This window comes from Physeter macrocephalus, chromosome 16, assembly GCF_002837175.3.
Source record: "Physeter macrocephalus isolate SW-GA chromosome 16, ASM283717v5, whole genome shotgun sequence".
Lineage (NCBI taxonomy): Eukaryota > Metazoa > Chordata > Mammalia > Artiodactyla > Physeteridae > Physeter > Physeter macrocephalus.
The window spans coordinates 87,710,989-87,727,360 of NC_041229.1; the positions used below are offsets into that span (position 1 = coordinate 87,710,989).

Sequence of the window (16,372 nt, forward strand, 5' to 3'; positions counted from 1 at the left end):
GCAACGGGAGAGGCCACAACAGTGAGAGGCCCGCGTACCGCAAAAAAAAAAAAAAAAAAAAAAAGAAAGAAAATAAAAAGAAGACTTACAGAGGTGATGAACTTGTTTAGGTCCTTGATCATCACGGCTATTAGTCTGTCAACCCCTCAGAGATTGCAATAGTGAATGTAAGCTAAGCATTCCACGTGGATCACCTATCTCATTTAAGCCTTACAGCAACCTAGGAGGACAGTCCTGTTATTATTCTCATATCAGACTTAGACATGTTTAGCACTTTGCCCAAGGTCACAGGGCTACTAAGTCAATATACTGAATCCTATTATCCTATTGATTTGTGTTTTTAAAATAAAACCTCTACTACTCTATGGGGAAGTCGTGGTCCCAATCTAGAATAAAATCAGACTTAAGTAGATGTAAACAGTTTACAATAAAAAGGAAAATAATATTTTTTCTAGTAGAATAAATGTACGCTAAAAAATAAAAATTACGAGATAAGCAGTATTGGAGAATGTCCTATCATGTGTTTGAGGTCTGTCAGACTCACAGTTCACAGGTTAGCCCTGTGTCTCAAGCTCTGACCAGATGAATGAGTGTGAGTCAGGATTTCTTCCTAACTTGTTCTGTGGCTCAGGGCATGTTAAGGCTTGGAGGAGGAGATGACATTACACAATGCAAAGTGACTGTCCAAAACTCCTCTAATGATATAGTTTCACCAAACTTCCATGTTTTATGTATTGTTCATGGGAAAAATGCCATAGTGTATAGCAAGACCTCCCTGTATTCCAGAGTGTATGTGTAACGTACACGTGTGTGTATGAGACAGACAAAGAAAGAGTTGGCGGGGGAGAGAGAAAGGGGAAAGAAGCGGGGGAAGAGAGAGGGAGAGGGAGGAAGATTTTCCTTTAAAACAGCGAGTCTCAGTGAAAGGAGAAGCATGGTGCTCATTCAGCAGTATTTACAGATCACCTGCTTTGTTCCAGGCATTGTCTTTGGTGCTCAGAATACAGTTTTCCACAAAACATTCAAGGTCCATGCCCTCAAAGAGCTTATAGTCTAGAGTCTCAAGTAAGGATTGAGGAATGTAAGTGGTATGTAATTTTAAAACACATTTTAAAGGAACCCATTACTTCTGTTAAAACCTAATACAGGGAACAAAACTTGCCTAGTCCTTCTGGCTAGTAGGCAAATGTGTAAAAGATAGAATGCAGAAGTATAGGTTGATAATCACTACTTAAAACTGTGAGCTTCCCCTTGATTTTCCAGAGGTTTGACAAACTAATAAGTTGATGTTGCCTTTGCAAGTGAAACAATATCAAAATTTGGGAGCTCGACTGACACAATAATTATGCTGGAAAATGTAATTTTGTCTGCATAGTGGAAGTGGGATCATTTCAAGAAGATCTCATTAATGTGCTGTTCATCTACAAAGAGCAATGTAACCCTTCTCTTATTAGATTAGTGCAGGGTCATGATACAAAAGGCGGGTGGAATAATTCTCAGTCTTTTGTTTTAAGAAAATAAATTAAGCACTGACTAGGAGTCTAGATATGGAAATCAAAATCATTGAAGACAGAAGAACAATGTAGCCACTCATTCTGAAATTGACATACGCTCCTTTCATTTCTGTAGGTTTCATTCCATTTAGCCATTTATTTAACAAATTATATCCAATGTCTGCTATGTGCCAGGCAGTGCTAGGTGTTGCAACTATCATAGAAATCAAAACCAAAAACGGTCCCTTTTTTCACGGTGCTTACTATATAGTGATTGGTCTCTCCTCCACATTTCAGGGCCATACATCTGTTCTGTGTCTGCTCAACTCTCCCCAAGCTTAAAGAATCAGCACGCTACTAAAAAGATGAATGTCATGTGCAGTTATAAATGGAAATCCCCCAGTGCAGGGCCTTCCCAGGTATATTAGACTGAACACTGATTGAGTTGTTGACTTAGTCTTTTAAACTAGGGTTCCGTGGTCCAGTAAGTTTGGCAAATGCTGCTTATTTACTCACCTCTTGAAGTTCCACAAGTACCATGGTCTAATAAAGTCTTCGATCAGTCCTGTGATAATGAGACTTATTCACTTTGTTTAACCCAGCATTTCCAAACTTATTGACCATAAGGATCGTTTAACCCCTATCACATAAATATCCTTTAGAAACACTGTTCCTCAATTGGATGTGGCTCATCGTCTGCTAGATGTTGAGACCTACAGTTGATGATTTGCCATCTAGAAAGAGAGTATAAGAAATGTAAGGCAGGGCTTCCCTGGTGGCGCAGTGGTTGCGCGTCCGCCTGCCGATGCGGGGGACACGGGTTCGGGCCCCGGTCCGGGAGGATCCCACATGCCGCGGAGCGGCTGGGCCCGTGAGCCATGGCCGCTGAGCCTGCGCGTCCGGAGCCTGTGCTCCGCAACGGGAGAGGCCCGCGTACCACAAAAAAAAAAAAAAAAAAAGAAATGTAAGGCAATATATAGTAAGAGTCCACATCTCTTAGGTTGAAATCTTGTTGTTCTCCAAAAAACTAGGTCTTCTGAACCATTTCTGTACTGCTGTTGATGTAATTTATGTCTAATACAAATGGGAGTGTAGCTATCAGAGGTACAAATAATTGAAACTGGTACACATTCCTGGCAAAAAAAAGTCTAGAGAGGGCCACTGGGATATATTTTTTTTAATTGACATGAAAATGAAACTTGGATGTCTGTGATTCCATTCAAAAATAAAATATCCATCATAAATAAGTTTTTTGTTCTTTTCGTCTTAATAACATAATTCGTGTCACTTTTTAACAATAAAAAAGTTTTAGTTCCAGTGTATACCAAGCACCCAGCACATTGCCTAGTATGGAGTAGACCCTCAAATATTGGTTGAATGAATGACTGAAACAGACAGTGACGAGGAACATTACTAAATACAAAGCAATACAGAGCAATAGCATTTTTCCTCTTTTAAGTCAGTGTATAAAGTGGGCGTATCTTTCTGTTGCACGATAGTGCCTCTTACATCTAATAGCTATCATATGCCTACCACAGGCTGGGGGAACTAAGAAAATATATATATAGAAGTATTTTGCAAACTGTTAAGTGCTGCATCTAAGCAGTTGTGTTTGGTTTTTTTACCAGTGGTCATGGAGGTGCTCAGCATTCTGTGTCAGAAATTTCCCTGATATGACCAGGCCCTGATGCCAAGTGGATTATACACCAGGATTGCAGTATTCTGACTTACAGACCAAGAGAGGAAGGCAATAAGACTAGGATGTCAGGCCTTTGATAGTACTTCTCTGTCCCTCAGTTTTCTCATCAGTCGTCTAGGGGCCATAGCACCCACTCTGTCTATATTAAGGATCAAATGCGATAACCTACATGAGTGATAGTAAGATATGCAAATAAGAAATGTAAATGATGCTCTATACCCTTTGAAAGTATAAGCATTAAACAAGCAAAACAGAACTGGATGATATAAAGTTGTCTTTTCATAATGTTATTTGTTAAGACATAATTGTGTTTGTAACCTGAGGTTCATGTATGAGTCATTTAAACAAATATTTATCAGCCATAACAAAGGAAACAAGAAGTTTACCCTTGATTCAGCACCTTTACAATTTACAGGGTGTACACAGACGTCTCATTTCCTTATTCGAACAAACCTGAGAGGTGGTTTTGCTCTCCCCATGTTACATAGATGAGGAGATTGAATGAGAGTAAGTGACCTGTCCAAGGTGGCCCAGCTAGAGCTAGGAGTGTCAAGAGTCAGGACTTGGAGTGACGCCTTCTTGTTATACATCCTGTGCCTTTGCTCTCATAGCTGCTTTTGTTCAAAACATAACTCTTTCTCCTCCCTCTCCAGCATGCTTCTGACCTTGACTTCTCCTTTGCAGTAAATGGCATCATCTTGTCTCAGGCCAGTAACCTAAGAGTCATACTCAATATCTCTCTTTTCTGCACATTCCAAATCCAATTAATCAGCAAATTTTGTCAGATTTACCCTCAACTATACATCAAATCCAAGGACTTCTCACCTCCACTCTCACTATCCTGGTCTGGGCCACATAATTTCTCTCCAAGAATTTTGCTGTCGTTCCCTCATTGCCGCTCTTACTCATCCTTCCCCTCACTGTAACCCCTCCATTCCATTGTTCACATAGATGCTAGAATGATCTTTTAGGATACAGAGGAAGTCATGTAATTATTCTATTTAGAATGCTCCAGTATGAATTATATCATGTCTGGAACTTGCTTCAGAGTAACCTGGGGGGAAGAGGACCTATAAAGTCACACAAGATGAGATTCCCACCATCCTCACATCTCCTGCTCACCCCATTGCTCACTCCAGCTATGCAGCTTTCTTACTCTCCTTCAGGCAGAGGTCACATTCCTTCCTACTTCAGGGCCTTCGTGCTTGAGTTCCCTTCCACCTGATGCTTATCCCCAGATCTTCACATGGCTCATTCTCTCACATTATCTAGGCCTCTGCTGAAATGTTGCCTCTTCAGACCTTCATTCCTTCCTTACCTGCTTTGGTTTTCTGCATATACTTATCACTGCATGAAAATGTATTATGTATTTAACTTATTATTTTCTTTCTTCCCCACTAGAAAATAAATGTTATGAGGTTAAAAGCTTTGTCTTTTTCACCACTGTACTGTCAGTGCCTAGAACATTATAGGGACTCAGTTAATTTTTGAATAAACAAATAGCTATGCAAAACCTGTTTTCAGAGTTGTAGAGAGAACCCTGGTTTGGAATAGGAAAACCTTAGTTTCACTTGATTATATTCTCAAGTCTGTCACCTTGTGCGGGTCATTTACCTGCAGCTGTTATTTGTGAATCTGCCTTTGTTATCCACCAACAGCCTGTGAGTTTCTGAATGGCAGCATCTGTACTTGATTTTTCTTTATCTCAGGAGTAGGCATAGCAAGTCTGTTACACTATTTGATAACTATATACATGAGCAGTACTTTGCTGTGTTCCAGACTTGGAAAATGACTGACAAGGACTCATGAATCCTTGGCTCTTCTTTAGATAATAATGATCATGGCCATAATAGCCAACACCGATTGAGGTCTTACTGTGTGCCAGGCACTTTTCTAAGAGTGTTACGTGTCATGAGTTCATTTAATCCTTATAGTAGCCCCATAGGGGTAGAGGCTGTTACTATCCCCATTTTCCAGATGAGGAAAATGAAACACAGAAAGACCAAATAATTTGCCCAAGGTCACATAGCCAGTAAATGATAGACCGCCAGGGTTTGAACCAAAGCCATCTGGCTGTAGAGTCTGTATTCTTAGCCAACTGTCTCTACTGCCTTCTCAAATCACCACTGTAGGCTTACACTGAGGTAGGTAGGTAGGTAGGTAGGTAGGTAGGTAGGTGGCTGTAGAGTCTGTATTCTTAGCCAACTGTCTCTACTGCCTTCTCAAATCACCACTGTAGGCTTACACTGAGGTAGGTAGGTAGGTAGGTAGGTAGGTAGGTAGGTAGATAGATAATTTAGTAAATAAATATTAAAAAAATAAAAGTTCACCCATGTACACCTGCTCTAAAGAAGGGTTTTAATCTAAGTATTCCAGGCTAGTTTCTTTGCTGTTTTCACTTACAGCTACACAAATGCCCTGTCTGCTCTGTGTGAGCCTTCTGAGAAGGGTAGGGATGCAGCAGTGAGAGCTTTGGATGGAGCAAACTGTGTACTCAGGACTGTGGAGAGATTTGGGCAGTGCTCTTTCCCTGTCCTTAGCAAGTGATGGGCTGCAGAGGTGCTTTCATGTCAGTGGCCACCCTTTCAGCTGCAGACTTGTGTGCCTTGTCCATGATGAGGCTGGAGAACAGCGGCCTGTCTGAGCCAGCAGTAGTGCAGGCTGCTTGCTGTCTGGAAAAGCAGGGTGCGAACTCAAATGTATCATCCTGAGATAGTTCCCAAAATAAACAGATTTTTTTGTGCTGACTCTTGCTTTTCTGAGGCCTGACTGTTTCCTCTTTCTTCTCTTAAAGCAATCTTTCTAGAAGGCATTTCTCTTCCTCCCTGCCTTTGAGTGATAGGGCTGACATCTGGGAAGAAGGAAGTGATCTACTCCTTCAAAAGTTATATCTCCATCAGACCTGAAAGTTGTTTACAATTCAGTCTTTGCCTCTGGAGCTCTTGAGTCAAGGTGAGGAGTGCTCAAGCCAGCCTTCTGACTCCCTGAGAACTGGAAGTAAGAAGGGTGAGCTCTTGTCCTGAATCAACCATCATCAGTCAGTAAAGAAGTCTTTAGGAGGGAATCTTTGCCTGCAACCAGGGGGAAATGGCAGAGGATAGTCAGAAGATTATATGTTTGTACTACCCCATTATATATAAATAAAGGACTGCACATCATGGATTCTGGTATCTGAGCGGCATCCTGGAATCAATTCCCTGTGGATATCAAGGCATGATATAATATATGAAATAATCAGACAGCTTTAAGATAATACGTAATTAAAAACTGAATGTGTATTTTAGACTCCAGCAGTTTTAAGAGTTCTCAGAATTAGTGTGATGCACTGGTTAAAGAATGTGGGCTTTGGGGTCAGAGGTTCTGGGTCTGAATTCCAGCCTCATCACCTACTAGCTATATAACCTTAGCCCTACTATTTAAATTCCTTAGGCCTTGCTTTTCTCATCTGCAATATGAAGATGATAATAGTATCTAAAATAAGATTACTGTGAGGATTAGTGAGATCATTCATTCATTCATTCAGTTAAAAAAAAAATCTTCTGAGTGCCTTCTTTGAGCAAAGCACTGTTCTAACTGCATGGGATACGTCAGTGCTCCTGAAATCTGAGTGACAGCAGCAAACATTTACTTCTCTCACATACTGCATGTCCACTGTGGATCAGCTTTAGCTCTGCTCCCTTCTTCTTCATTCTAGGACCAAGGCTAAAGAGCAGCTCCTGCATGGGACATGCTGGCAAGGGGAAAAGAGCAGGGACAAAACGGTGCAACCCACCCCAGTGAGCAGGGGATCACTTTTGAGGCAAGTGAGAAGTGACTTCAGATCGAGAGAAGAGTCCTGAAGGTCCACAAGATTAGAATATCGTTGCTGTGATTCACATGAAAGATCTTGAAGTTCTAGGATTCTAGGCTTGGATTAGAACAGTAGCAGTGGGGAGAAAAGAATAGGTGGGGGAAACATGGGTGTGGGGACTGGAGAGGACTTAGTGAGTGGCTGTATTTGAGAAATAAAAGAGAAAGATAGAGCTAAATCAAGAGCACTGGCTTCCAAGCCTCACTCTGCTGCTACTTAGTTATATAAACTCAGGCAAGTCATTGAACCTTTCTGGGCTTGAGTTTAACATTTATAAAATGAAAGACCTGAATTTGATGTGACCCCTGAGGTTCCCTCTAGCTCTATCCCTCTCTGGCGCTAAGGCTCCGGAGTCTTTGTCTTAGGAGACCACAGACTACTGGGGGTGATGCTAATGGGAGGGAAGGTTGGCTTAGAGAGAAAGAAGTTATAGTGACTCCAGTTTGCATTTGTCTCAGCCCATTGGGTTGTGTGCCTTTCCTCTTTGCCTTTGCTCGGAGGTCACTTTCTCCTTGAGTTTGTTGTGAATCCGAAAAGGAGATAGAATTTATTTTTCATCTCCAAAGTGGGGTCCTTGGGAACACATAGAGCCTTGAGGTCATGGGACTAATGTAGCCTTATGCACAACGTTTCTCCAGCATCTTTTGGTATCCTGGAATCTTTCTACGCTTCTTCCAGTGTATTTCACGTTATGATAATACCTTCACAATGTCAGCCTGGGTGTCTGAAGAGAAACCTTATCCTCACCCACCACATACCACATATGCACAGAATCAGAAATTTCTGCCACTCTTCCTCCCTCTCAAGGGCATGCTTCTGTCTCTCTTTTATCCTTTACTCCTTCCCGTGGGAAGAGGAGTAACTTGTCTGATTGGTGAGAGTCTGGTAGTCATTTGGCCTCTCTTCTCTGTTGTGCAGGGTTAATGTGGTAACAGGCACTGCATTGAAAAAAACAACATGGCCGTATCTTTCTTTCTTCTCCTTTGCTTCTTGGATCACTTGATTCAGGCAGGATGGACCTTCCTTGCTCTTTGCTCTCCATTGCAATAAGCAGATTAGGAAGGAATTGTCTCTCCTGGACCCAGGTAGGTCTTTGTTCCAACTTCTCCATCAATGGCTAGATGAGTAAGTCAAGTTGCTCCTTCCCTGGGATTCAGATAACTTTAATTTAGTGGGAGAGGTGGCGGGAGGCACCTACTGTAGCCTCGAAATCTCAGCACTCTATTATTTGGGTCTCCACTAACAAAAGTAGTACCTTGATCATAGTTTAGCTCCTTAAGTCTCTGCTCTCCTTGTTTGAAAGTGGAGAATACGGTGAACAAATGACACCATGGGTTCTTCAGCGGAACCCTTTCAACATCACCTCACACTTGTTAATGGCTTCCTATCCCCCTCCCTCAGCTTTGCCAGTAGGAAAGTGCAGTTATTAAAGAGTTGAGTGTTTCACCGTGCATCATAAGAAGTAGTTTACAAAGCTGAGTTGCCAACAACCTGTGTCTGCTTGTCCCATAAACTTTGTTTCCAGGAAACTCAGTCCACCTCTGTATCCTGGCATTTTAACCACTTCAGCCAAAATGCTGGGTTCAGCACTTTTTTCATGTGGTCATTTTAATTAAATGATTACTTTGAATTTTCAGTATTAAATTAATGGTACAGTCTGAGCTCACCAAAGATGAGAGCTGTACTTAACAGTTTGAGGTGTTTAACCTCCTTCCTATCCCCAGCTCCATGCAGTGTTTTGCAATGCAGCTTTTCAGCAGGTATTTAAATTCTGACATACTTTTGGTACTTCTTTTGAAACTAAAATTATAGGCTAACTCAGTTGAAATGGTTAAACACAATTTGTGTGCGTAGTTGTGTAACCCCAGTTGATTTGTTACAAAAAATTTTTAATCTTAATTACTGTTTCTAGGAAGTCTCCCATGAGGCAAAGTTAATGAGCCTTGATTTATTCCACCAGCTTGTAAGTCAGACACTGTGCGAGGCACAACAGGGTTAAAGAATGAGCCATGGGCCCTGCCCTCAAAGCACTTGTAGTCCAATTGAGAAATGAGCAAAGAATTATAATACACCAGTATGAGAACCCACATAGAGAGATGTGTTAAGTGCAATGGGAAGCAGAATAAAAAGTAACTAATTCTTCCTAGGGAATCAGAGAAGATTTCACAGTTGTTGACCCGTTTGAACCAGTGCCCTGAACAGAGCTATACAACAGTAAGTTGATTGATGGCAGGTGGAGAATGGACATGATAACTGTACGCTCTGTGAGTAACAAGGGAATTTTGAACTGTGGTTCGCGAGGGGAAAGTATGTACTGTATCACTGTTTAAGTCCTCAGCATTGTGCTTTATTTTCTAAGAAGAGAGCTTTGCCAACACTTAATCCTTTTCGTTCTAAAAAGAGTATAGATATCTAAAAAGAGTATAGATATAATGGAAATAAACTTGGAGTATTTTGAGGCAGCCATAATTTAGAGACTTTACAACTTTGAAGACTCATTCATTCATTCATTCTCTGCTTCTCTTTCTGTATGATCTAAAAGAAAGATTTAAATTTTTTTTAGCCATTTCTTACTCTTTTAGTTGTTCTGTGATATAACTATGGCTCCTGTTTCTTATTGTATTAATCAGAGACTATTTGATTGTAAGGAACAGAAATCCACCCACACTAGCTCAGGTAACACAGTGGGGTATGGAAAGGACATGGTGCATTTCACAGGACCCAATCAAAGGAAGTCTTTCTGTACCTGATGGGCATAGGCGTGGGAATTGGTTAAGACCACAAGTTGCTCTCTCAAGTCTCTGTTCTTTCTTTGTCTCTTTCTCCTTCTTGCTTTACTCTCCACCCCACAGAGCAGCATCCTCTGTTTGCTTTCCTTATAATTTCGGCTTGTCCTGGCAGCACTTTGGCCCCTGCTATATGGCAGTTTTCTGATGCAGGATTCAACATGGCCTCGCCACAGTCCCAAGAGAAAATATAGCCAATTCATGTCTATTAATTAGCTGCCCTTGAGTTAGGTGGTCATGCCTGTCTAGTCAGTTACTGTAGGAAAGGTTGGGGGGCAGGGAGGCAGAGGAGTCATGTGCTTTGTAGGGCTTCTCTTCTCCCAGGTGGGGGCAGGCCAGGAGGGTAAATTGGAAAAGGTAAGCACAATTGAACAGTATTCTGCTCTGCAACCCTACAGAGGCAAACTAGTGTGTAATCTAAGATGACAATTTAGTTTTTCTTAACAGAGTTTTTTATAGTTAGGCAACAGAGCGCCCCTAAGTGCCTGTATCTCTTGTCCATCCCAGAACAAGTTCCATTTCTTATACACCTAGCATTTCACAGATAAACAGAATAGTGCTCACTCAACTAGCCCGTGGCTCCTAACAGCACCCGTTTCTCATTTGCTGTGGCCTCTTATAGGTCGGGTTAATGAGAAAAACCATGAATGTGAAGTCACTGGAGTTACTTCCGTCTCTTGCTAATTTGGCGTCCATAAACTAGTTCCAGCTTCTTAGAACCTGTTGTCTGATTCACAACAAATGGGGCTGACTTGTGCCTCCCCAGCCTGGGTGCTTGTGAGGAGCACATGATAAATGTGTGTTGAATGATTTTGTGAGAGTGATTTTGTGAATAATAAAGCACTATAGTGATGAGTTCAGTTATTAATACCTATGTTAGTGGTGGCAACAAAGATGCAGTTTTTTTTGTTATTTAGCAAGAGGTACTAAGGCGTAGACCCTCTGGTATCTGCTCACCTAAGGCAGGGCACGACTTTAGGCAAGACTCATAAACACACCAAGTTTCTGGTTCTCCAGCTCTAATTTCGGGCTGTCACCAAGCACTTGGAGTTCCTTGGATGAAAGGTGTAATAGAAGGTCATAGGTGTGCTGTACCTCCATCAGTGTGCATGTCATCATAGCTCCTGTTCATGATAGATGACCTTTTGTTTTGTTCATTTGTGAGCTGGAGCTATTTGAATCATCATAATGGTATTAAGTGGGCTGTTACCTGGGATGCTTCTTTTAATTAGATGGTGATGGTAAGAGAAAAACATGGATCACAAATTATTCCCATTTTGCAAATAAGTAAAAGATGCTAAATAATTTATTGACCTTCACTCAGCTACTAAGTTGAAGAGCTAGGATTCGACCCAATTCTGTTTGACTCCAGTTCCCACGTTTTCCCACTATGCCTCACTGTCACCAGATCTGAGAAATCTACATGTTTAATTTCTAACTGGGCTCTTCAGACCCCAGGAGGACCTATGAAGATAGAAATAAAAGTCTATGAACTATTTTCAATATTTCAAAACTTGTAGTGGGAAATCTTACATTTAACTGCAACAGGGCAGAGTTATGTTAGCTGTTTTCGCCCCATGGTGACCTAATTTGTCAGTTATTGATTATTTAATTGGTGCAAGAAAACTAGTTAAATATTCAAAAATGTTGTATGTTAGAGTTTCAAATTCTGAAGCCTTTGGAGGGTACCTGGGGATCCTTGGTGATGAAAAGATTATGAAATACAGTCTAATTCAAAAACCACAAACTGATGGGTCATCAGCCAAATCTAGCCTAAGGATATGTTTTGTTTGCCTCATAAAGTATTTTTTTCAATTTATGAATTACTGACCAGCATTTAAAAATTGAAAGATTTCACATGAAAAAGCAGATTTTTTTCAGCTTCTTTTGGAAATTCAAAATTTCTGGCAATTCTGGATCTGTATTTACCCATGACATTGACCAGCTGGCTCCTTAGATGGGGTATGTTCTTTGCAATTTACCAGACTCCACCTGGCCCAATTTATTCACTTCATTCATTCATATTACCTACTAGGCCCCTGTAAGCATTTGAGTCTCTAATGCCCAGGCTAATCCAGTCTCCTCATTTTGTTGCTTGGTTATAGTGTAAAACCCATTCTCTAGCTATAATCACTCACACATTTTGTACCCTGTACAGTTTTGTGTCTTGGGCTTCTTCTGAAGGTCTTTCATGCAGACTTGTCTATTTGGCTCTACTACATATTTGCAAACAGGAGCCACATTCTCATTATTGTTTAAGGGGGTGGGAATGCAAAGAAGAATAAGATGGAGTGCCTACCGTGAGAAAGGTCATGTAGTCTAGCCTTGTTTCTTTTTAATTCATGAATGTATCTAGGACCCTGATAAGTACCAAGTGCATTTTCAAGACCTGCTTGCTAGAGTATTGTGAAACAGAATGGGGTTGGTGTCAGAAAGACCTAGGTTAAAGTACTGGCCACCATTAATTGTCCACATAAGCAGTTTCTGTAAACTCCTCAGTTTCAGCTCTCTTGTCTGTAAAATGGGGATAATCGTAATGCCCGTGGGGTGAAATGATTGAATGACCTGATGCTCATAAGGGGTTTGGCACAGTGTTTGGCATTTAATAACTGCGAGGATATAGTTGCTCTTACTACTAGGGCTAAACATGAAGCTGGCACTCAGTTCATGCATGTTGAATTAACAAATGAATGGGTAGAATAAATTGAGTGTAAGGAATTAAATGTGTTCAAACAAGTAAATATCTGTCAAAGAAGATGTCACCAGAAGTGTCTCTAGCAGGCCTGGAGACCACAAATTTTTGATGGCTTTGAATGTCTGATTTTGATGAGGCTACAAGAAGCACACGTTGTGGCAGGATCAGTACCCAAAGCTCTTTAAAACAGGTTTATAAGCTTACCTCTGTGGAATAACATCAGCCTCAGTTTAATGTAAGTTGATGTAAGGTTGAGAGGAGAGGAATAAATTTCCAATAATCTTTCAAAGTAGACTCATGCTCAGGTTTTGAGAATATACTCAGGACTTCAAAATTGGCCTGTGGGCTAACCTCCATGATACAGCAGGTTGACATTATCTCCGTGAAGAATCGTCGCGGTTGCTAAGGAGACTGCTAGAATGGGAAGAAGCATTAGACCACTTTCCCGGGGCTCCTGGACTACTTCCTCTTTTTCCAGCCTTAAGGGACGGGCAGAGGGGAGCTAACTTACTTACTATGTGCCATCGCTGTCTCATTTAATTGTTACACTGATCTTCTGAAACATTTTACCATTCAGATGACAAAACTGAAGCTCAGAGAGAGTAAGGGACATGTTCCAATTAGTAAAGTGGCAGAACCAGAACTCTAGCTCTTTCTGTAACTCCACGTAGCCTCCCAAAGCTAACCTCACCACCTCTAAGGATTCATGATAGCCCTCAACCCCATCTTCATCCTCACTCCCAAAGGGAAACTCAAGTAAAGGGCAGCAGAATGGAGTCACTGAGTGAATACACACTGTCCATTTCCTTCTTATTCATTTTCAACACAGTTTATTAAGCATCTGTATTATGCCAGACACAGCTCTTGTTGCTGAGGATACGGGGCGAACAAGACAGATGAGATCCCTTCTCCGGTGGAATTTAATTCAAGTGGGAAGAGATAGACAAAAAACTAGTAAACCACTAAATAAAGAAAATAATTTCAGATAGCAGTGTTAGAAAGGAAATGAAACAGGGTGACTCGATAGAAGGGAGCTGGGGAGAAGAAGCTGCTACAGATAAGGTGTTCAAAGAAGGGCGAAGGAGGTCACTTTTGAGCTGAAACCAGACTGAACAAAGGGGCCAGCCAAGCAAAAATGGGCATGGTGAGCATTAGAGGCAGAGGGAACGGGAGTTCAGACTTGAGGCTGGCCACTGGCGACTGTCACAGGGAGACCGCTTCACCTTTTAGACTTTTTTCATGTAATGAGCCTAATAATAGACATGCTTCTGATTTATAATCTGAATCATAATATTGCATTTTTCTGGATATTTTGCAATGGGATTAGTAATGTTACTTCAAGAAGGCTGTGATCTGTACAAGTAATGGAGACAAGCTGGCTTTATTGGAAGAGAGAGGACACGAGAGTTTACATCTGTTTCCTGCTGGAGAACCACATACTTTAGGCTCAGCCTGAGGACCTGCACACTGTGCATTCAAGGATGGTAAGGACACAGATACGGCAGAGACAGCAGGATGCCTCCGGAAGCTCCAGTCACACAGACAGAACTCAAGACACCTAGGAAGGGAGCTGCTGGATGGTGTGAACATTTATTTTGGTGCCAAATAACATTTATTCCCAGGATGTCTTTGGTTATCACAAGCGTAAATTCTAAAACAACAAGGAAGGAAATAAAATTAGTTTTGTGTAGATAAGTATGGACTCAGTAAATACACAGCAGAAAATAATTTAGGTGGCTGGAATAAGGGAATGTCATGAACTCAAATAAGGATCAAGTGGAATGACTGAAAATGGTAAATCGCTGTCTAGACCTATGCTTTCCCAACCTAGATACCCTGAAAGTAGTAATAGGAATTAGAAAGCTATTTGCAGTGTTTCAAAAATATGAATGGATACTAAGGCTACACAGGCTATCATTTACCTCATGCCCTTTCAGGTCATTCTTTCGTTGGTTTATTCAGTATTTCAACAAATCCTTAATGAGTTATCTACTGTGTGCCAGGTATTATGACAAGTGCTACGAAATTTTTTAAATGGCTAAAATAGGGATCCTTGCTGTTGAGACATTTTAAGCAACTGGTGGAGCAAAGAGACAAGTAAATGAATCATTACAAAGCAGTGTAACATGCACTGATAGGGGTGTTATGGAATGCTTTGAGAAGTCCAAAGGGTGGGAAAAATGTGAGGGATAGGGTCTTGGAAAGCTTCCTAGAAGAGATACTACTAAACCTATGCTTAAAGGATATATATATAAATTAGCCAGATGGGTCCAAGGGAATGAACTTCTTGGCAGAGGGAAGATCGTGAACTTTATATATATAGGGCTTTTAATTCTCCGGAGTACTTAATGCACTGTATCGGAATTGTGCTCAGCTTTGAGTAAGAGAGAACTCTGGTATCAGTAGCTTAAGCAAACAAAGGTTTATTTGTTTCACATAATAAGTGTGGAGGGAGGTGACTGCTGGCTTTGGTTCAGTGGCTAATGATGTCAGTACTGCCATGTGCCTCTGAGACTCCCTGGGCTTTTCCTTCGTGCTTGTTGCCTTATGATTGAAAAAGGGCTGCAGCTTTGGGTGTCATATCCATGTTCAAGCATGGAGAAGGGGTCAAAAGAAGGGCCATGTCGGTATTAATCAGAAAAGTAAACGCTTTCCCAGCACACAGCCCCCGCCCACCACCGGAAGACTTATCCTTCTGTGTCAGTCTTGAACTGGGCTCCATCCGTGTCCCCATTCCCCCACTGCAGTACAGGCTTGGTGTGCACATATTTAACCCTTCCACACTCCAGAATAGAACGCAGCAGGGAGAGTGAGTTGAGAATGACTAAGTCAGCCAATCAGTAGTATATGCCAAACATTCCATTTCACTTGCTCTTCATAATAAGCTCACACAGTAGGGAGAGCAGGTGTTATAAGCTCCACTTTGCAGAAGAAGAAACTTGGATTTGGAGATTCAGAGAGCTAGATGATGCCTGAAATTACAGAGCCGTGCATTTATTTCGTGATAACCAGAAGAAAAAGGAAAGCTAATGTTGATCATATGCTTTTTACCCACCAGAGTAGCTGAGCACTTTACATATGCTCTCTCATGTCCTCCTCATGCAGTCCTGTGAGGTAGCTCTCTCCTTTTAAAAGTGAGCAGCCTGGATATTGACATGACTTGCCCAGGATCACACAGCTGGCGTATAGCAGAGCCAGGATTCAAACCTCAGTTCTCCAGAATGTCAGCCAGATGCCCTTCTCGCCTCTCCTACCTTTAAACTATCATAACTCTCTTCCCGTGAATCCAGTGGATGTGCCGTCTCACTGACATTGCCCAGACCTCATCCCCCGTGCCCCTCTTACTCCTTTTATTTGACTCACTCCTGTTTCTTCATTACTGCTTTTATGGACACAGAATCCAGCAACACATTATTTCAAATGTCCTGCCATTAGGAATGCATTTCCTGTCATTGTAATAGCACCGACCATAATGAATACATTTTGTATCTGTGTAGATGTCACTGGTGTTTTCAATGCTCCATTCTAATTTATGTGGGTAAATGAATACTTAAAGTATTGCCCAGGCTCCCATTACTCCAGAGAAAATGAGGGATGCCCTGTGTGTGTGCATATGTTTTTGCATTCATGCAGCAGATAGGATATTTGGGACAGAATGAATTGTGTGCCAGAAGTGGGAGTCAGGCCCTTTCCTGGAAGGGCACATTGGAAGTAATGGGCTGTGCACATCAGCAAACCCGCGCAAGCAGGTTTCCTTAGGAATAGAAGGGCCTACTTTTTTTTTTTTTTTTTTTTTTTTTTGTGGTACGCGGGCCTCCCTCTGCTGCGGCCTCTCCCGTTGCGGGGCAC

At 41.5% G+C, this 16,372-nt stretch overlaps 1 protein-coding gene across 1 annotated transcript in view; it reads left to right on the top strand.

Moving 5' to 3' along the window:
• The window catches only part of TRIM44 (tripartite motif containing 44), a 116,558-nt gene that overhangs the window by 74,830 nt on the left and 25,356 nt on the right, over window positions 1-16,372 (top strand). Inside the window, exon 5 of the mRNA XM_028477363.2 lies at window positions 9,190-9,306. Coding sequence (XP_028333164.1) covers window positions 9,190-9,265 — 76 coding nt within the window. The 3' untranslated portion in view covers window positions 9,266-9,306. The remainder of the gene's footprint in view (window positions 1-9,189; window positions 9,307-16,372) is intronic.